This window comes from Pleurodeles waltl, chromosome 4_2, assembly GCF_031143425.1.
Source record: "Pleurodeles waltl isolate 20211129_DDA chromosome 4_2, aPleWal1.hap1.20221129, whole genome shotgun sequence".
Taxonomy (NCBI): domain Eukaryota; kingdom Metazoa; phylum Chordata; class Amphibia; order Caudata; family Salamandridae; genus Pleurodeles; species Pleurodeles waltl.
The window spans coordinates 167,636,680-167,659,723 of record NC_090443.1 but is presented as its reverse complement, the minus strand read 5'-3'; the positions used below and the strand labels follow the sequence as shown (position 1 = coordinate 167,659,723).

The 23,044-nt window shown below is 42.4% G+C and overlaps 1 protein-coding gene across 1 annotated transcript in view; it reads left to right on the top strand.

The window, feature by feature from the left end:
- The window catches only part of TESPA1 (thymocyte expressed, positive selection associated 1), a 523,617-nt gene that overhangs the window by 453,613 nt on the left and 46,960 nt on the right, over nt 1–23,044 (top strand). Inside the window, exon 6 of the mRNA XM_069231034.1 lies at nt 17,066–17,119. Within this exon, the coding sequence (XP_069087135.1) occupies nt 17,066–17,119 (54 nt within the window). The remainder of the gene's footprint in view (nt 1–17,065; nt 17,120–23,044) is intronic.

Genomic DNA, 23,044 nt, shown 5'->3' with positions numbered 1-23,044 from the left:
AACATTTTTGAAACACTTCCTGAACCTGACAACACACAAAATGACAGCAATAAAGAAATAGACGAATACAAAATTGCTTTATTAAAATTCGGAAATCATTTTGAAGAAAAAAACTAACATTGTACTTGAACGTCATAAATTCTTCAGCCATATTCAGGGTAAATAGGAAAGTGTCGCTAATTATGTAGCAGTGTTGCGAGACTTAAGTAAGCTATGTCATTTTGAGGAGCTGAATGACTCTCTAGTTAGAGATCAACTGGTGCGATGCACAAACGATTTCCAAATACAGGAAAAGTTACTACAAAAGAAACCTAACTTACAGGAAGCCATAGAAATAGCTTAATCAATAGAACACACAGCTTTGTGTTTGAAGGAAAAAGAAACCCTGCTTCAACTGAGCAAAAATTTGAAGTAACAGAAGAAGAAGAAACCAACATATGTAAAATAAAGGTTAAGAATGATAAAAACCGAGCACCATCAAAAAATTTAATAAGAAATCTACAAAGCAAAGTGTTATTGTTGTGGCAGCAGCAACCTTCTAGCTAATTACCCCAATACTCAAGCAAGACCTGCCATGTGCCCTAAATGCAACAATAAAGGCCACTTCGCCAGATTATGGCGAGACACAAGTAGAAATAAGAAAAGTAATGAACATATCACAACCGAAGAAAAGTCTCAGATGATATAGAAAATAGTTCTCCAAATAAAAGACGAAAGAACCATCAATCAAATAAAATACCCTGAATGTAAAGTTTATTTAGATGGTAAACTTATAAAAATGTTTCACAGTTTCATGTTTCCCATTTACCCTTATCAACGTAAAGGATTTTATGTCTATGACACACAATGAAGGCGTAATTCCTCAGACTTCAGACATATCACCTAAAGGGTATACAAAAGATCTGATTCCCATCAAAGGTATGGTGAAATTGCACATTACGTTTAAAAATCGTTCAACAATTGGTAACGTGTATGTAGTGGAGGAAGGGTCCAACCTTCTCGTTTGGCAGCACTAAAACAAATTAGGAATATTGGACCCCAACAACCCAGAACAAGTATTGCCAATAAACCAGTTTTTCAAGGGTGACCAAATTTGTAATGAATTCGCAGATGTTTTTTCAGAAAATCTAGAAATCCTAAAAAAATTGCAACATAAAGTCAAACTTAAAGAAAATGCCAAACCCACTATACACAAAGCTCGAACAATACTGCATGTAATGTGGGAACCCTTAAAAAAGGATCTTACCAGATTACAAAACGTAGGGGTCATACAACCCATAGATTGTTCAGACTAGTTATCCCCAGTGGTGATAGCTAAAAAAGCACAAAGTGACAAAATCAAGCTATATGTGGATTTACGTGACCTTAATGATAACACATGGGCCAAAAGACACCCTTTATCCGCATCCTTGAAATGTCCTAGAAATGCTAGCAACATGTTTCACAGTCCTTGACCTATCCATGGCCTATCATCATATTGAGTTACACCCAGAATCCAGATGGTTAACCCCATTTAACACCCCTATGAGCACATATATATATATAGGATGCCATTCAGTTTGGCGTCAGCAGCAGCAGTTTTCCAAAAAATAATGTAGCAAATATTAGAGATTCCTAAAACTTTATGCTTCCAAGATGATGTCCTCATATATGGTGCTACAGTGGAAGAGCACAACAAATTGTTACGAAGAGTCCTTACCAAACTTAGAGAGGCAGGCCAAACCTTAAAAGGGGATAGATGCCAAATTGGCCTTTAACACTGTGGATTACCTAGGACACACAATATCTAAAGAAGGATTTAAACCCAAAGTATGTTTACTAGAAGCTATAAAGAAAGCATATGCCCCAGAAAACAAGGATGAACTCAAATCCTTTTGAGGGCTTGCTGAATACATGGCCAAATATGTTAAACATTTTACAAACCTCACACATAACCTGAGAGATTTTTTTAAAAAATCATGTGCATTTCAGGTGGTCGGAAGAGCATCAAGTTTCATTTGAGAAATTGAAGGAAGCAATCCCTTCAGCTCCTTATTTATGCCATTTTGATCTTAACAGAAAAAAACATACTAACCACTGACACCAGCAACAAGGGGAATGGAGCCACACTATCCCAAATGATTGTTAAAAAAGAAATAATTGTGGCATTCGCTTCACATATTTTTACTAAGTCTGAAATTAATTACTCTGTAGTCGAGAAAAAAGCTTTAGCTTATTTCTGGGTTGTGAAACAGTTCGAATTCTTTTTGTGGGGACTGCAATTCAAAATACGTACAAATCATAAACCTCTCACATATATGTTCACCCCCAAGGGGGCTCCTAACAGTACACCCTGAATACCAAGATGGGAATTGGGTTTAGAAACTTTCTGCTTTAATATAGAATGTGTTCCAGGAAATTTAAACACAGCAGTGGACTTTCTATCCAAAGCTCCCTTGGACATAGAAGAGGAATATGAAACATCAGAGTACCCCATTTTAGAAATCAATTCCACAGCCATCACTCCCAAGGAATGGGAGGAATACATTGCAAAGGACAAAACACTGCAACAGCTCAAAACATATATTATACAAGGGTGGCCCAATTAAAAAAAAAAAAAAAAGTAGTCAATGAAGAAATCCAAATCTTTTGAGAAGTACTCCATGAAATCAATGTTAGAAAAGATCTGATCATGCGCAACGATGAAATAATACCCCCAGAGGAACTAAGAAATAAAGTAATTGTCCTTGCCTCACCAAATCTAGACTCAGAGAACATTATTGGTTCCCTAAAATTGACTACGCAGTTGAATCAGAAGTTTAAAAAAACTGTACTCTATGCGTTAACAGCGATAAATCCAAGCCTACTCGTAATACGCCCTTATCACCTGTAACTATTCCAGACGAACCATGGGAGAAGCTTGCGTTAGACATAATTGGCACCATGAACCATAAGCGATTAACAAAATGATTTACATTTGTTTTAGTCGACTACCAATCTTGTTGGGAAGTCACCAGAATGGTAAATCAAATCACTACTGAAGCCCTTGTAAACTTCTTAAGACACACCTTTGCCACAGAAGGCATACCATCCACAATCATAACTGACAATGGGGTACAATTTACATCATTGGCCATGAGAGACTTCTTATCCGAATTAAATATCACACATCAGAAAACGTATACTGTCCTAGAGCCAATGGCCTTGTTGAAAGGATTAATAAAATGATAAAAGAATGTATCCAACTAGCTTGTACCAAACACATTCAAGTAGAAACAGCCATAAAAGATATGCATTGGGCATATCATACCACCCCTAACCAAATCACTGGCATATCTCCATTTTCTTCCTTTTACAGAAGAAAACCGTGTACCAAGTTTTTCTCTGTTGGTTGGGAAGAGGGTAAAGGGTGAAATACAATATACAAGTGAGAAGAGACAAAATCCTATCACACCAAAACAAGTACAAAGAATATTATGACTATAAACACGGTACCAAACAACAAGAGTGGAATGTTGGGGAATGGGCATGTGTTGAAAAACCTATTGGAAGAGATGACAGTGAATACATATTTTATGAACCAAGAGGTATCACAGTTATCAAGCAAAATAAAGTGGTGATGGACAACGGCCAAAAATGGAGCATGGGCAGACTTGCTAGACACAACCCTGTAGTGAACAACAACGATAATAACAACAGCTACCTACCTGATCGCCAGGTCTCAGACACCAACAGAAAAATGAAAAATCCACTGGCTTTGCACAAGGATTATTTTATGAAAAAGTGATTCACCTTCAGTTGCTTTACATATCCTTGAAAACCTATGTATGAAATGTTTTTGGGGAGGGGAAGATTTGTGATAATGTGTTAAAATAATGTATATACAGTTCATCAGATGTTTCCTCTTAAAAATTAAAACATATAAGTCGTTATTCATTGTTCTTGTACATTGGTATGTCCACTATTGTTTCCCCCTACCTGTACACCCATGTTGGTATATTCCTCCTGCTGAGGAATGCAGACTGCCTTAGAATGTTAGGACTGGAGAATTGAATTCTGTGATGAACTGTCAGGGAGCTGTTTTGAAGTGGAGTGTTGAAATCCTATTAAAGACATCTAATTCTAAAATCCCTATGTGTCATCCTTGTAACACTAAGGTTATGAAAGTATGAACTAATAACATAAGTCTAGAAGTTAGCCAGTTCTGTGTGAGATGTTAGGCTGACAATTCATCCAGTCTGACAATTCTATAATATTGTGAAGGAGCATAGCACCAACTAGGCCTCCCAAGGGAACAATACGATTCATCCTGGAAGAGGACTTCAAATTAGTTGTACAAGCACTAGTTCTTTCCAGATAAAAATTTCATTCTTGTTGTAATCCCCAAAATACACCTGGCCCCACTAAAACAAACAATGCATGAAGTCACCTGATTGGTCTAGGAGCTAGGAAATTCCACTAATTAGCTCACATCCAGATCTTGCTGAACTGGTTCCCAACCGAGCCTAGAAATAAGTTAAAGCGTGCCTGCATCGCTCACACAGCTGTACAAGAAGGTGCTTTCAATTTACCTTGCAAGGAAGACACATCTCTCAGATGGGCAACAACGTCAAAGTAGTACAGAATTGCTTCTTTTAGAAATTCCGAAATGGAAAAAATCCAAATCAATTAGACATTTAAGGGCAAAGCTCTCCAACTTTGGAACATTTCCCCGAGATCAGGACAAAAAGTCCCTATGATCTACTTACACTAAAATTGAAAAACGCACTGTTGAAACTCCTTCTCCTTTAAGATCAGATGCTTCTCAGCCAGCAGAGCGATCGGAATCCACTGTAATACCCCTAAATCGAGGATTTGTCAGTCCCTAACCCAATGGTCAAAAGATAATTCTCTTCTTTCTCACATATAACTCTTCTTGAGCCTGGATATCTCATGGTTAGCTTTGTCATGTTAATATCTTGTAAGGTTTGGTATACTGTATAATCAGATTTATATTTGTTTTGATCTGTTTCTCTGTTACTTTATTCTCTACTGCGTTCTATTTACTTCCTAAATTTAAGTAAATCTCTTTGACACCAATGGGTCTAGTCAGCATTACAGAAAACTGTTAAATAAGAAATTAAATTGGTTAGCTTCCTTGAGTCTCAAAGGTCGCTATATCTAATATCTCAAAAGCATTTACCAACAAGAAGCTCTTATGTTTCACAGAGCAAAGAAAGCATTAAACGTGTTCCTGTTCCACCTTTCAGTTTTACATGTACACCTGATGTCCTCATCAAGGCATTTTCTGTTCTTGCCATGTATGTAAAACAATTATGAATATAGCCATTCCCTAGTCTGAATGATTAGATTGTATAAGTGAAGAATCCATTGACCAGGCGATGTATCCAGAAATACCTGCAAACCATTGCACAAACTTGCATTCTTGCTAAACATTACTTAACCTTCTTGGTTCTATTTCAGAAAGTCCAGTTTACTGTGTGTGTGTTTGTGTGTATGTGTGTGTGTTTTCCCACTTATAAAAAGGATGAAGAAGTTTTTTAAATTATTTTTCTAATTTCTAGTCCTCAGGAAATTTTGATTAATCCAGAAATCTGTAAAACTCCAGGGTTTTGCACATTCTGTGTAATTTTTGATCCTGGGAAGACCTGGGAGATTGGTTCACACAGAAGATGTCTCACTGGAGAGAAATTCTGTTTGAACCAGTAATCACCCAGTATCACACATGACCGCATTTTACACAAGGTATTTTTTTGCATTAAATGTTCTCTCTCTGTACTGACAAACATCATTTGACATGATGTTGCATAGTAGCATTTAATGTTCACAACATTTCAATAGAAAGAAGTGATGCAAATTCTCTCATATATACTGCTTTGAATCCTCCTGCTAACATTTATGAGGTTTAATTATCTTTTTGGGAATTTTCTAATCCCTCATTTCCCAGATCTTTCAGGCCAGGTTGCTCATGGGACTTAAAGAGAGGCATGAAAAATAGCTGTGGAGGAGATGCTTGTTCAGGCCTAATTTGATTGTCAGAGCACAACAATCAGCTGGACCAGAACAACATCAGGCAACTGTTATCCTTGCTTCTTCATCCATTCTCCTCAAATTGGTTTTCCTTTTTGGATCATGCCAATTTTCCTCCGATGCAGAGATACCCTAAGAGGTGGCGTTTTTCTGCACCATTCCAATCAATCAGTCAATCAATCAATCATCAAAGACCCCTCAAAGTCCTGAGAGTCAATGATAGTACATTTTCCTACTCACAGAAATTGTAAGTTAGCAGGATCTGGTCCTGATAGAAATAGGAACAACACATTCATCTGTTCGAGGTCAGATTTATTTTTCAGCCATTTTCCTTCTTCCTGCTGTTGATTTTAGACCCAGAGAGTCAGATCCTCATGGACAACAATTCTGCAATTGTATTGTCTTGCAAAATTTGTATGGTAAAGACCACAAAAGAGAGATGGGGGTAAGCACATAGGGGAAAAAGCAACACAAATGTGGAATAAGCCTGGGCTTTGGTGAATAATAGGCAGGCAGCAAGCGTGATGGGAGGGGGTGGTATATGTCTAGGAGGGAGACAGTGTGAGAGCACACACACTCTGTTAAAGTGCTTAAATAAAAAGAAAATAGCACCCTATAACAAAGCAGTGAAAGGGCACAAATATTAGGTTTCTGCTCAAGCAGGAAGACAAACCAAAGAGGAAGTGAAGCACACATGGACTCAGAATTTGGAAGCAAGCAAATGAGAGCGACGATGAAACCAACCAAGTTACATGCCTGCTCTAAGCCCACTGTAACTTAATAAAATGACTCAAAACCACAGTTCTTGGTGTCTGAGGCAAAACCTCAAAAGGGAGATTATCATGGTTGATTATCCCCCTAAATGACAAATAATAGATGAATCAAGATGTGTTCTCGACATCTCTGCCCACTGGAGGACTTCACAAGTCTGTATTTTTAACTCTTGTACCCACTGTAAGTGCAAGGTGTTTTGATCCATAGAGCTAGTTCTGCTTAGGTGGAAGGAGACGCCTAAGCTGAGAAGTGCAACTCTTTTTGAACTAAATGTTTACCCTTCCTGTTCATTCACCAGGTCTTGTCCTAGCACGTCATTTCTGATCTTTCTAGCACAAGACTGGGCTCATATTATATAGTAAGCAGATGGCATGAACATCAGTATGTTCTCATTTATCAGTCCACCACTTGGAGTGGAACTGCACTCTGCCATGGAGGAGGGATTCCACCACCTACATTTCTCAGCTGATCTTGTAGTTTCAGGTTTGAAGTCTTGATAGATTTCTTCTTTTATATGGTACTACTTCAGGAAGTGAATGAGCTTGTTTTGGCTTTCAGAAGATAATCCACCAGGGCAAATATGTAAGAATAATGATGTTCGATAGTGGAACTTTCTTCCATTTTTTAGTCCAAGAATCTGCTTTTCCATGGGGAGGAATGGCTCTAATGTTCACAATGTAAAAGGTGGTGCCCCCACCATTCCTGATCAAAGTTCCATGTTTCCCCTTCTGATCAAGATTATGGCCCTCATTATGAACATGGCGGGATAGCCCGCCGCCGACAATGCTGACGGTCAACAGAAGACCGCCAGTGGAAGCGGCAGGCATACCGCCAAATTCTGATACATGGAGCCTCACCGCCATTGATGGAGGTGAGGCCCGCCATACGCCATGCTGGCGGTTGGTGGCGGGGGTGGATGCTGCTCCACCATCACCGCCACATCAGTCCAGACACAGCCACGCCTATAATGATGCATTCATAGACATGGTGGTCTATGGAGGCGCAGCGATATCAGCGGAGCAGCGTGCAAGGAGCCCGTTCCCTCCCGGAGCAGTGCCACGGAACAGGTAAGTGCTGTCCAAGAGGGAAGGGGGGGGGGGTGAGTGCATGGGGGTGTGTGTGTGTGTGTTTCTGAAGGGGGGATGTGTTTCTGCGTGTATGAATGCATGTGTGTATGTAGGAATATGGGTGCATGTGGATGTGGGGGGTTGGGGTTTGGGGGGACCTCTATGGAGGTTGGGGGGCTTATGGTGAGGGGGGATATGGTAAGGCCTACAGGATACTGGAGGGAGAAGGGTTGGGGGGTCATTATTTAGGGGTGGAGGCGATTCTAGGGGCTTCAGGGGGTGGTGGCAAGGGGGAGCTGACGTGTCACATAAAGGTGACAGGAATGTGAATTCTTGTCACCGGTATGCTTTCCACCAGGGATTACCCACCAGGAAATCCCTGGTGGAAATGGGATCATTATCCCACCGCCAGGTCAAAAGTGCCTACCGTCGGCCTGGCAGTCGATCCTGTCAATAGACCTTCTCAACAAAGCAGTCCAGATGAGTCCTTTGGGCAGCCTTGCAGCTTCTCTGACAGGGTGCAGGTGTAGGCCCAGAAGTGTCTAGTTGGGTGGGTCTTCAAATAGTGGTTTTGAAGTGCTCCAGTTCCCCTTTCAGTTCAGTCCTGTCTGCCACGGTCCCAGTAGGGGTTTTAGCAGTCCATTGTGTGAGGGCAGGCCACTGGCCTTTGAAATGTAAGTCTTAGTCCCTCTACCCTTCCTGCCTAGGAAGATCCATTAAATATGCAGATGAATGCAGGTGTGATTGAATGCCTTGTGTTTGTGGTTGTCTGGCTGCAATGCACAAGGGAGCTGTCAACCAGCACATACCAGATGTTGATTGGAGACAGGCTGTAAGGCACAGATGGTTTTAAGGGCAGAGAAATGCTCACTTTCTAAAAGTGGTATATTTAAAATAGTAATATAAAATCCAACCTCACCAATAAGATGGATGTTCCATTACCTTTCTGGCCATAAAAACGTTGACCTGGTTACCCCTGTTTCAGATCAGAATCTACCATTCAAAAAGTATATGAGGGAAGACCTAATGCTGGTCTGTGAAATGAACAGGCCACACAGTAGTAGAAATGAATTTAGGAGTTTTTCACTACCATGACATGTAAAACACATATGTACATGTTCTGCCTCTTACCTACATAGCACCCTGCCTGAGGGGTTAGCTAGGGCCAACCTTAGGGGTGAATTATATGTAGGAAAAGGGGAGTTTAAGGCTTGGCAAGTACTTTTAAATGCCAAGTCGAAGTGGCAGTGAAACTGTACACCCAGGTCATGCAGTGGCAGGCCTGAGACATCGTTAAGGAGCTACTTATGTGGGTGGCACAATCTGTTCTGCGGGCATACAAGTAGCATTTAGTTTACAGGCCGTGTGCACATGTAGTGCACTTTACTAGGGACTTACAAGTAAATTAAATATGCCAATTGGGTATGAGCCAATGTTACTATGTTTTTAGGTCGAGAGCACATGCACTTTAGCACTGGTTAGCAGTGGTAAAGTGTCCAGAGCCCTAAAGCCAGCAAAAATTAGGTCAGAAAAACAAGAGGAGGAAGGCAGAAAGTTTGGGGTGACCTTTCAGAGAGGCCATTTTCCAACAACAGGGTATCAGTGTTGAAACCTTACAGTCTGAAGAGAATTGAGAATTTTCTAAGGGAATTGGTAATTTGACTCAACTTTATTCAACTTATACTGTTATAAAAGCACAAGTAAAAAATACACAGAAGTACCAAAAAGTAAAACAGCATATACAAATATAAATGGACATTTAGAATATGGAATAGGGCCAATTTAAAAGATCATCAGCTTACACCGTGTCCTTATATAAAATGTACATCTAATAAAATTCAACATTGCACACCATAATTCTGTTAAAGCGAGTTTCTGTAAAAATACCATAGCAGCACGATAATTGTTAAGGTCAGCCTTCTGCAGAAGGGGAACAAAAAATGCTCTTCTTGGAGCTACATATAGAGGGCACAAAGAAATAAAGTGGCTCGTGCTTTGTTTGGTAGAATAATTACAGTGTCATGAGGGGAGCTCGTGCATCCAAACACCCTGGATGGGAAATGCGACTTTAAAATGTATCATATTCAACCTAAAACATGTTAAAAGTGAACAGTGATCTGAATTGGTGAACCAAAGTAATTATGTCTCTATGTAATTTGCTGTTATGATGGATTTATAAGATTCCACAGATTTTAACTTAAGTGCACTATGCAATCTTTTATTCCTTGAGAATTCAGTGTAGCATTTCTTTTACCAAGCTTTTCGTTTCATGTTGCTTTGACTGTGGGTCAAGAAACATTTCTGGGAGCCCTAACTCAACCACGAATGATTTTATATAACTAAGCCATGGTATCCTTCCCATAGTTTGTAAAGCTAAAAGCCTGTAATGCATTCTCTCACAAGTTTCCCTTCGGGGTTTAACCAACATTTAACCAATAATAAAAGAGGAGCAATTTTGATCTGGTCCTTCACAAAGTTAAACCCAGCTCCACGTGGGAGATAAAATAAAATTTGCGGTACTTTTGGGAACCGCCTGCAAGCGACACATAAAACCATTTTCAACACGCTGCACAATGTCCACATCCTGGTGGCCCCAAATACCAGTCACATATGTAGCCACCGATATGCATTTCACTTTAAACAATGTGAGCGTTTCTGACAATGGTTTGTATTTTAAATTCCTTGCAAAACGGAATATCACTTCCGAATTCAGTATAATTTGCTGGGATTTCATTGTGATATGAGCTATCCAGGAGGTATTGGAACTACAAGTTATGCCTAGGTAGTTGAAAACATTTGCTCTTTGTAGGTCAGTTCCCCCCATTCTATGCACCCTTGTTTCTATGATTTTTGAGCCACAAGATATGACGAATTATTTGGACTGTTTATCTTTAAATCCAACCCCTCCATATATTCTGCAAACAAATTCATCAAAACTTGCAAGCTGTTTGAAGTTCGGGCTATTAAGACTGCATCGTCTGCGTATAGGAGTATAGGGACATCCACACAAGCTTTTTTAAGGTAATCAGCGATGCCACTATATAAACCAAAAATAAAAATAGGGCTAAAATGCCCGTTGTTTTACCAATCTAACTGATTTTATTTAGAATGTCAGTTCTCCCTGTGGCTCATAATGAACAGCCACCTTCAAATTATAATGGAGACATTTGATCAGGGTGAAAAGGTCAGATTCAAAACCCATTTCCTCCATTATGACCCAATGTTTGTCACTATTTACTAAATCAGAAGTGCTAGATAAATCTATGAAGGCCATGTGAACAGACACCCTTTTTTTACATTTACATATTTGCTAATAATGAGGTGAAGTTTTAGAGTTTGTTCAATAGTGCCGCCCCTGGCCTGAATCCAAACTGGACCGGTGGCTAAGACCTTAAGTTCCTCTGCCCAAGTTTCTAGGTGTCCCAGGATTACCCTCCCCAAAACTTTAACTGTTGCGTCAATGAGGGAGTTTGGCCAATAACAGGGCGGTGAAGATGTGTCTCCTTTTTAAGGATCGTCAATCAGGTAGCTGATCTCCAGGAGTCTGGGATCTTTTTCTCCGCCGCACTTTTGGGCCCCATAGTTTAGTGTCCGATTTGAAAAGGTCTAGACGAGGTTCCACTAGGTCTGGCTGCTGGCGAAGGAAGGGCTGTTTGAATTAACAAAGAAAAGCCCTCCAGATTAAAAGGACTTGTCATCAGGTCTCTTGGATGCAAATCACGTTATGAGTGGACAAGATTAACCACTCCTGGTTATCCAACTTTTGACGTGCACCTGCAATGTTCCATGTCATGATACTTACGCCACTTTGCCTGGCATCTGAATTTTGCAAAGGGTACAAAGAGAGACGCCATACTTACAAGAAACCATACTATTTAGGACTTTTGCCCCTTCTGCTTGCTCCACTGAAATGGATGCCCATTGATGATTTAATGATGGAATCGACATTTCTTCAACTGGCTTTCCTTTGGCTGGCAAGGCAGCAAGTGTAGGAAAGTACCATCTTGCCTGGCATGTTAACCCCATTTTCACTGTGTGTATGTTTGTTTTTGCCCTTGTGTCATTGGGATCCTGCTAGGCAGGACCCCAGTGCTCATAATGTATGCCTGTATATGTTCCCTGTGTCGTGCCTAACTGTATCACTGAGGCTCTGCTAGCCAGAACCTCAGTGTTTATGCTCTCTCTGCTTTCCAAAACTGTCACTGCAGGCTAGTGACTAATTTTACCAATTCTCATTGGCACACTGGTACACCCATATAATTCCCTTGTAAATGGTTCCTAGGTACCCAGGGTATTAGGGTTCCAGGAGATCCCTATGGGCTGCAGCATTTCCTTTGCCACCCATAGGGAGCTCAGGCAATACTTACACAGGCCTGCCATTGCAGCCTGAGTGAAATAACGTCCACGTTATTTCACAACCATTTTCCACTGCACATAAGTAACTTATAAGTCACCTATATGTCTAACACTCACTTGGTGAAGGTTAGGTGCAAGGTTACTTAGTGTGTGGGCACACTGGCTGTAGCCAAGGTGCCCCCACATTGTACAGGGCAAATTCCCCGAACTTTGTGAGTGCGGGGACACCATTACATGTGTGAACTATACATAGGTCACTACCTGTGTATAGCGTCACAATGGTAACTCCGAACATGGCATATAACATGTCTAAGATCATGGAATTGTTACCCCAATACCATTCTGGTATTGGGGGGACAATTCCATGATCCCCCGGGTCTCTAGCACAGAACCCGGGTACTGCCAAACTGCCTTTCTGGGGTTTCCACTGCAGCTGCTGCTGCTGCCAACCCCCTCATACAGGATTCTGCCTTCCTGGGGTCTGGGCAGCCCAGTCCCAGGAAGGCAGAACAAAGGATTTCCTCTGAGAGAGGGTGTTACACCCTCTCCCTTTGCAAAATAGGTGTGAAGGGCTGGGGAGGAGTAGCCTCCCCCAGCCTCTGGAAATGATTTGATGGGCACAGATGGTGCCCATCTCTGCATAAGCCAGTCTACACCCTTTTTCTCCTCCTCCTAGGGGCAACATCCTGGTCCTTCCTGGTCCCCAGCAGCACCCAAAAACCTCTACCGCGACCCTTGCAGCTAGCAAAGCTTGTTTGCGGTATTTCTGCATGGAAACACTTCTGCAACATCCAGCATGCCGTGGGACATCTTCCATTCAAAGGAGAAGTTCCTAGCCCTTTTCGTTGTTGCAGAATCTTCGGCTTCTTCCACCCAGGGGCAGCCCTTTTGCACCTTCATCCGGGGTTTCCTGGGCTCCTGACCCCCCGGACCCTATTGCGACTCTTGAACTTGGTCCCGTTGCCTTGAAGGTCCTCACGTCCAGGAATCCATCTTCAGTGTTTTGCTGGTGCTTGTGGTTCTTGCAGAATCCCCCTATCACGACTATTGTGTATTTCTGGGGTAGTAGGGTAACTTTACTCCTACTTTTCAGGGTCTTGGGGTGGGGTATCTTGGACACCCTGACTGTTTTCTTTCAGTCCCAGCGACCCTCTACAAGCTCCCATAGGTCTGGGGTCCATTCGCGATTCGCATTCCACTTTTGGAGTATATGGTTGTGTTGCCCCTAGACCTATGTTCACCTATTGCATCCTATTGTAATTCTACATTGGTTGCACTACTTTTCTTACTGTTACTTACCTGTTTTGAGTTAGTGTACATATAACTTGTGTATATTACTTACCTTCTAAGTGAGGGTATTCTCTGAGATACTTTTGGCATATTGTCATAAAAATAAAGTACCTTTATTTTTTAGTAACTCTGAGTATTGTGTTTTCATATGATATTGTGCTATATGATATAAGTGGTAGAGTAGGAGCTTTGCATGTCTCCTAGTTCAGCCTAAGCTGCTTTGCCATAGCTACCTTCTATCAGCCTAAACTGCTAGAAACACCTCTATTCTACTAATAAGAGATAACTGGACCTGGCACAGGGTGTAAGTACCACAAGGTACCCACTATAAGCCAGGCCAGCCTCCTACAGCAAGTAATTAATCATTTTGATCTAAAGAGGCAAGCACACTAAGGCCCTCATTATAACAATGGTGGTAAACCCCACCTACTGCAGTGGTGACTGCCGCCAACATACCGTCACTGCGGGTACCAACCGACATATTATGATCACTGCTGGCCTTCTGCCACAAGAAGGGTGGAAATCTAGCAGTGATCATACTGGCGGACGGTGGTGAGCTGGCGCTGCTACCACCAGCACCGCCACACCAATAGAACGCCAACAGCTGTATCATGACCTGTGATACGGCCTGGTGGTGTTCTGCTGGCGGGGCGCTGCTGGTGATAGCAGCGCCCCTTACCTGCCAAAAGCCCTCCTCAACAAAGGTAAGTCGAGCTTCCGACAGGGTATGGAGTGGGGGAGATGTGTGTGTCTGGTTGTGTGCATGAATGTGTGAGTGTGTGTATGAATGCGTCTGTGTGTGCTATGTTGTTTACGTGGTTGTATGCGTGTGAATGAATGCGTGAAAGAATGGTGAAGTGAGTGCGTGCCTGCATGTCAGTGTGACTGTATGCAAGAATGTGTGCGAGCATGTCTGGAAGTATGCATGTATGAATGCGTGTATGCCAGTGTGAGTGATTGGGTGTATGCGTGGTGCGTGTCTGTGGGTGTGTGGATGTATGGGGGTGGGAGGGAGTGTGAGGATTGGAAGGTGTGAAGGGGGAGTTTGGATGAGGGGTGGCAGGCGTCTGGTGTTTGTTGGGGGGTGGGGGAGCCGGCTACCCGTGACAGGGAAGGAATTCCCCGTCACCTGTAGGGCCTACCGCCATGGTTTTCGTGGTGTTGCGAACACCACAAAAACCATGGTGGTAGGCAGGCTCATAATGCCGCCGGTAGTACCATGCCAGCCGCCAGGCTGGAGACTGACATCTCCGGCCCCGCGGCTGATACCGCCATGGCATTATGAGTGGAGAAGTGGCGGGTTGGCTGCAGCCATCCCGCTATTCTTATATTTTGGCGGCATGTTCCGCCACATTTCCACTCACCACCCGGGTCATAATGACCCCCTAAATCTAATGTCAGTCAGCACCTGTGTATCTACATTACCTCTGATTACCTCCTGGGTACGAGATTGGACAAATTGATCTCCTCTTGGAGCCCGATTTAGATGTCTGTAAAAAAAAAGCCCAATGGTAGAATTTTTATAGAGCTTCATTCCACCCTTCCTGCACTTGCACTTGCTTTCTTTGCACCCACCAATTTGGGATTGCGGAAGTTTATGACGATTACATCTCTTTGAGTTTGCCGTGGTAGTGAGCCAATTCCTCCCACTCGCCCTGCAAAAATAATCTCCTGACGCAAATCCCAATGGCCCATTAAATTCTGCGATAGCCGACATGCAACTTTATTTATTAAGGACATCTACTAAAGGGGGAACATTTGCCAAGACAACAACGTAGGGGCAGGCTGCGACTGGGAGATAGATCACTGACAACTTTGCGTTTACTCCAACCGAGCTTACCAATGGCGCTGTTGGAGAAAGCTGTCGCTCGGGACTAAAGCTAGCTTCACTAAACAATCGTCATCTCATCTCCTTCTTCTGTTTTTCAAACACATTTCCTGCGTGCAATCTTTCAACAGAGTTAGCTCCCTCATTTGTGGGGGGAATTGGCGATTGAGTATTTGGGTGACACTTACAATAGTGCCATTTTCTGCCCCCGACAGAGGGCCCTGTCAAAATTGCCATAAAGGATTTTAGCTCCGACTTAAATGATGTGAGCTGGGCAAGAACTGGGTGCCGCTTTATGTCTAGCATGTCACTAAGAAGACAGCAGATGTTTTCCCTTTCGTGATCATTTGAAATATTTTGCGTTGGGGTTGTTACTACTTTAGGATGCCGCTTTGTCTCTTGAATGGCTTGCATGAGTTTAGTCGCTTTAGCAATTGGGGACCGCCTCCTCTGCTTTGTGGCTGGTTCACGCTCAGGTGAGTGAGTACAGATGACACCGCTCAATGTTTCTATATGGGCTTCTGAGGTCACAATTTTTATCCTTGCTTCTGCCACTTCCACCATTGTGGCTGTATCCTTCTCAACTGACCATATTAATGGTCCAGGAGGCTGACCAGATAAAATATCAATAACAGCAAAATTACTCCTCTGAGAGTTATTTGATTGAAGTGTCCCTGATAACACAGGGTGTAGGAAGTGATGAAACCAGGTCCTCAACTGTAAAGGAGAGCCTTCTTTCCGCTAATTTTAATACATTTGTTATTACGCCAACTACCCTCACCAGGAAGTTATCTATGGTGGACCTTGCCTGTGCCTGGGGCCATATTCAAGACCCTGAACTAGCAGGTTTCCTTTTCCTCATTTCTAATTCCTTAAGTCTATCAGGCGGGATCAATATGAGTCAAAGCTTTCTTCAAAATGAAATTAGATAACAAAAATCTGTACAGTACAAAGGTGGCGCCAGAAAAGTGACCTGTATCCACGTGGGAAAGGAGGGGTGCCTGGCCCGGCCTCTTTTGGGCTATGCTAGGCTTCGCCCAGGCTGAATTCGTATGAGCCTCCGGGTGCACTGATGGCGTGGGGGGCACTCCTGCTGCAGTCCCAGCTGGGAGATGTAGTCTCCGCAATGAGCTGTGCCCCACTCACAGAACTCTGCTTCCCGCGCTGTGGAGACGGGCTGAATGTGTTGGTGGCCCTCCTGCCACAGTCCTACGTGGGAGGTGTGCTCTGCACAATGCGCTGCACTCCCACTCACAGAGCTCTGCTTGCCATGCTGTGGCGGACCCAGGCTGAGTGTGTACCTGCCTCCGGGTGCACTGATGGCATTGTCGGCCCGCCTGCCACAGTCCCAGCTAGGAGGTGCAGCCTGCGCAATGCAATGTGCACCCCTCACAAAACCTTGCACCTACTCAATTTCCTGGAAATTCCCTATTCTTTTCTGCATTTTCCTCCATAGATTTGACTAGCATTCAGCAGCTGCAACCCGTAAGAGAATATTTATAGTGCACAGTAAAACCAATAATTTCCAGTAACTGGTGCTGTAACAATTAATTTGTTGCTTCTCATACTTCACTCTCTGCATGTCAAGGTCATCTGCTCACTGGTGTAGTTGTGACATATATACCCCGAACGAAGCCCTTTTGTGATTCCTGCATATGTGAAATTTGTATAAATGATAAGTGAAAAATGCTCCCCCAGTAGAATTTTGAGAAACATTTTATTTTCTTATTGTTTCTTTCAGGGCTTCACAGTGATGGAAATAGCTTAGACGATGGCTTGAGTCTTGGAGCAGAAGGTGAGACATGGATGATCATAAACGTTCCTTCTATATCTAATGATTGCCAGCTAATGAGTAGGACAAGTCAATCACACCTCCTACACATGTTTGGTGCCACACATTAGCACTAACTCTCACCTTTTAAATTCATTGTGTTGTAGTAATGCATTTTAATTAAATTGGACATTTGCAAATCTAGCCTGTTGAAATGGTGTACTTTATGAAGCTGCCCATTCAGTCCCAGGAGAAACAAGCTCTTGACTTCGGGACCTATTGTCTTTGCATTTGCTTTTTGGCGACGCTATACAACGTCAGCAAGGTGAGGCGCAGCATTTCCAAAAAAAAGTGTCATGTTGTGGCTGCAGCAGCAACTTCATTTTGTTGTCACATACATGCATCACTGTGCATTCACACCTTCAAATGAGGCAGGCACCATTTTTTCAAATCTAAGTTGATAGTAAATAAAAAGAGGGAAAGGTAGTAGTCCAAAATCTCTTTTTTATAATACTGGGGGTAAAGGCAATTTGTTGCCTGTTCCTTCCACCCTGCCAAACAAAATAATAAAAAAACAACACTGGGTGTGTGGGGCAATGGCAGTGGAAGGGAAATGCAGTGCACATGGGAGAGCAACACAAGGCAAAGAGGAGCACATGAGGAAGAAATGTAGCATGAATGATGGGGAGGGTTTTTGCTGCAGGAGAAGCTTGCAACACAAGAGAGAAACACACAGAGTGCATGGGGGGAAGCATACAAAGAGTGGGAAAATATGTGCACTCTCACGGAGTACTTAGGCAAAAAGAAAAAGAGGAGTACCGTAGGAGTGCCACATAAAACACACAAAAGTAGAAAGCCTTAAAAAAAAGTAAAAGCTAAACCTTCATATACAACTAAATAAGATAAAAAACATTTAAATACTTAAAAATTCTAAGACAAAACTTTTCAGTTGGGGGAGCAGAGAAGGCTTGCCATAACTCCGAAGCAGTGCGTAAAGAGAGATTGAGACAGGTGGGACACAGCCATCTCCACGAAATGGCAACAGAGCTCGACAAATAAAAACAACATGATTCAAATCTTGAACTCCCATTTTGGTAAAAGTTACAAAAGGCTGAGGTTCTGTACCGCGTAGCCTGTAATATATTAAGAGGAAGCAGCCCCTGTCGCAGCAACAGCCAGAATCTTCTTACCCCTTGAGGTAGGTTCCAACTAAGGTAGGGCTGCATTACCTTCAATCGTATGGTGCCAATTAAAGATTGAAAACTCTGCTGTTTGTCCAGGCAAAGGCTTGCGTACCAAGTTACTTGCCTAATTGTGGATTTGAGCAGTGCAGGAGAAAATGTGAAAATCATTGTGGGATCTAATTGTAAGATATCTATGGAATATAAGAAATTCCTGCTAATAGAGTATTTTACCTTGGCAAAATGTATTTTTTTAACAATGGCTCAAAGAGTCATCACCACACGTCATCAAGCTAACTACCCAGCGCATGACGCAGCCAATCCTTGAACAAAAGCACAGCGCAAACCCTACTCGAGCCTTAATGTAGCCGCTGAAAAGGCAGAATTTGTGGAAGTAAGATTCCTTAAGGCACGGCCCTCGAGTTTATCGAGGAATGCCCATTTAGAAACGCCAATATGTTCTATGCCATAGAGTAAGGATGGTGGTGTCTTTGCCTGATAAACCTCTAGGAGATATTTAAAATGTCTCCTACCAATTTCCCTATATAGGTCATTCAAGCTGTTAGCCTGGGATAGAGCCTTGTGTTGATTATGTTCTGTATGCACCCTATCATTAAGGTTCCCACAGACAATTTTACCCAAAAAGATGTATGAGTTTACTCTTTCAAGTTGCTCAGCTCCCCAAAACCAACAGAAACTGCCATATTTGAACCTTTTACTTTTGGAGCAGTTTAGTTTGAAAAAAATGGGCTTCTGTACATTGCCTAAAGGGTTGAAGGCCATTATTTAGCCCTTTCAGGGTACGATCCAATATAATTATATCATCCGCATAAAGCAGGCAACATATCGGCCTTCCTCCCAATTTTGGGGCAAAGCCCTCACACCAAGTTAAATAGGTGGGTAAATCTGAGATGTACTAGGAAAACAGCAACAGGGCCAGCATACAACCTTGTTTTAGGCCATTCTGCGTTGGGATTACATGGGATAAACCTCTTTCTCCCCCTAGAAATACCCTACACCAAGTGGAGGAATGGAGAGCAACCACCAGTTCTAAGGGAGTGCCAGGTATGCCTAATCTTAAAAGCTTTTTCCACAGCGTAGCTTGATCTACTTTATCAAATGCTGTGGAAAAGTCAATAAAGGCTGCATAAATCACCTCCCTTCTCAAGGAGACATATTTCTCATTTATTAATTGAAGGCCCGAGATGTTATTGATTGTACCATGTTTTCCCTAAAGCCTGAGTTCTCCAGGGGGATAATTTTATTTCTTTCCACCCAAACGCTAATCTGGGAAAGCAGATATTTGGCAAAAATAATTTCAACTGTGTCCAGAAGAGCGATCTGGCGATAGATCCCGGGACAATTACAGTCCCTTTTCTTGTATAGTGGAACAATAATACTGCCCTTCCAGGATGGGAGGATATTCCTGGTTTCATACCATCATTGAAAGAACTGGAAAAAGATTTTGCACCAGGTGGGTATTTCGTGTTTTATTACCAGTACAGGGATTTCATCAGGGCCCTTTGTGGCCGAACTTCACATGCCTCTGATTACGTCTTCAATTTCTTTTAGAGTGGGGTATGTTTATAAGGACTCTGCCCCAGCTTGCAGGAGCTCCACAGTAATCCCATTAGAAGCGTAAAGGCCAGATAAAAAAGTAGACCAGCTGGTTTCATTACTGGTCATTGGGAGAGATCTGGTTCTCATGCCACACCCGTCTGCAACCAATAACCAAAAAATCCTGGAATGGCCCTTAAAAGCTGCTTCCCTTACCGCAATCCAAAATCTGTCCATAGTATCCTTTTTAGACGAGCTCTTAAGCACCTCCTCGTTCTTTTTAACAGGTCTAACCAGGATTACCTTTCTAACGTGTATTCCATATCTTGCTTATGATTGAGAGTATTAATTTCTCTGTTCAATAAAAGTAGGGGACGAGGTTTTACCATATACTTGCTCTGGGCCTTCTGGCGGGTGGACAGAGTTAGCTGCTGCAGAAACTTGGTAAATCTCTCCAAAACATTTCCTGCCGAGTTTTCAAGGTCATCCGAAATGATCTCTAAAATACCTTAAAGCCCCTCAAGCCTACCAGGGGACCAATGCATTCTGCCAGTTTTGACAATACATTTGATTTCGGCCCCTCCAAACGCCAGGGATCAGCAGGGAACACTTTCAAATTGATAGAAACAACAAAAGTATTATGATCACTGAAAACGGTCTCTAGAACTTTTATGTCCCATACCAAGGAGAATGCCTGATAGCTAGTTACCACATAATCCAAAATAGCACCGCCCCCTGGAGACTTGTGCATATAGTGGGCTGGTGAATCAGATGGGAGTCTACCATTCACTATACTGTAATCATTCACCTTCAGGTACTCAAGGAGAAGCCTCCCACGCTTGTCAGATCTTATTTAATGGGGGAGAACACAAGTTGGAATCCTAAAAGCTTCCTCTTTTTCCTCATCCCAGAAAGATTAAAGTACTAAATTAGAAATTTTACAATTTAAATTGCTAACCATAAAAATTTGCATTGCTGGCTCCCTATCAAAAAACTCCTTAATAAAAAGAAATATGTTAGTTAAAAGGCTTTCGTAGGGAACACCAGGAGGGATATAAGAATTTATCAACGCCAGAGAAGCTGCATCAGACCCTTCACCAGCGCTGTGTGAAATTATAGCTAAGAACAAGTTGTTGGGGTCTCTATAGAATTTAAAATGTCAGTGAAGCCTATTAGACAGCAGACAAGCTACCCTACCCTTGGCGCGGCCTCTATTTGAGGGGGTAGCATTAAAACAAAGCGAATAATAGTTATCACACAGGAACTCCCCACTGGACCAAGTCTCTTGGTGGCAGATTATATCAGCATTTAAAGTATAAAAAAACTCGATTTTTTTCCCCCTTATTATTTATACCTGCAGCGTTCCAGGATACAATAGTGAGCTCATTACTACTTAGACGGTGCTGTTGGACGAGATATTGTGGAGGAGCTACTTAACGCGGCCGGTGGCCAGTTCCAGGAATAGGAATTAATACTTGAATCATGGAGTGAGGGCGTCGGGGGGTCCCTAAGTGACACTTCCTGGCCATATTCCCTTAGAAACATTTTTAAACCCATTTGATCGAAAGGATAGTTGTCAAGATTACCTAAGGGAATAGGAGTAGAACTGTGTTTCCTCACACCTTCGAGGGAATGCTGTAAACTTAAACTTTGCACTTGTATAGCCCACTACTCACCGATTAGGGTCTGAAGGCGCTGTACGCATACCACTGTGGAACCCCTCCTGGCTTTTCAGTGTGAGGCACCCACTCCTGGGAAACCCCCAGGGTGAAGCCAGGCATCCAAGCGCTGGCAGGGCCTTTGTGGAGATTAAGCAAGCTATTGCCCAGAGGTACAGAGTGAGACCCATTAATTAGATTAAGCACTGAGGCGAGAATTATCTGATCCAAAGGAATTGAGCCCAACACCTACTGAGGCGGGAATTGAACCCTGGTCCCAGGCCAGATCTCTGCATCAGGGTCTGCCACTCTAAACATTGTGCTACACTTCTCCACAAAGTTCTTGGGGTTTGGCTCCCACAATAGGATAGGGTAGGGCTGTGAGGCCCTACCAGCTAACATGCTTCCCACCCTGCTCAAAACGGGCACCACGTTGATACCTTTACATTGTAGACGTTCAGAATAATTTAAGATTTTGTTGACAATCAGTTTTGAATAGAAAAACGCTCAAGTTTTGGGGCCAAAAGCCTGAGTCCTCCAGAGTAACCAGATATAAATCATTACTTTCAATTGGACTAGGCGATTCTATCTCTGAAAAACACTTTAACAACTGAGATCTATTTAGAATAACGTCTGTTTCAAATAAAAGTAAAAAGTCAAGAATCAAAGCATCCTCAGAGTTTCTTTTCTTTTCCCTTTTTGAAGGTGGCAACCATTCCGGCTTTAGCCTAGGCCCCAGAGGAACTCCAAAAGATTGTGCTAGGGGATTTAAAGATAGCCTATTTGATTATGATATGGACATATTTTGAATCAGGATTGAGTCATCTATATCTGGCATGCGGGGAGGACGTAGAGGAGCGGCCATTGCTTGAGAATCAATATTTACAGTAAAGTGTTGTAGAACAGGAGCCTCCGGGGTTAAAGATTCTTATGGGTCGGGGGAAATCCTCAAAAAATCACACCTTTCTCTGACCTTTTTTGGAGAACTTTCAGGTTGATTTTTTGACCCTCTTAAGTTTTTCCTTTTGCATGTTGGCTTTAGCACTGATAGACAGGGAACCCCAGTCACAGAGTTTGCCTTTGCTCGAGCTTTGAAAATCGGAAACACATCCTGTCCTGAACTTTGAAGATAGAAATCCAGGCTTTTCCCTGATGAGAAATCTCTCAATTTGAATATAATGGAGTCTACTGGACTCTTGATGGAAACTAAATTCTTAGGAAGTATCTCAATCTGAGGTGTGCCAGCCTGGGAACAAAAATCAGTACCGGAAGTATATCCGTGTTTACTGAAGTTCTCGTTGTGATGGGGGTGATTCAGAGTTGACTCTTTTACTAGCAACTAGTTCTTTTAATGTGGCTGTTACGAAGTCGTAGATACAGTCTGATCCTCCAACAATTTTTTTTAAGAGATTTAAAATAGAAGATAAAAGTCTCTCTAAGCCTAAAAGGGAAGAAGACACCAATACATTTTTGTCAGGGGATTACCTGAGGAATTAACATTTAAGTTCAAGTCGGGAGTCACTGAGAGATGTAAACATCATAAAGTGTGGTTG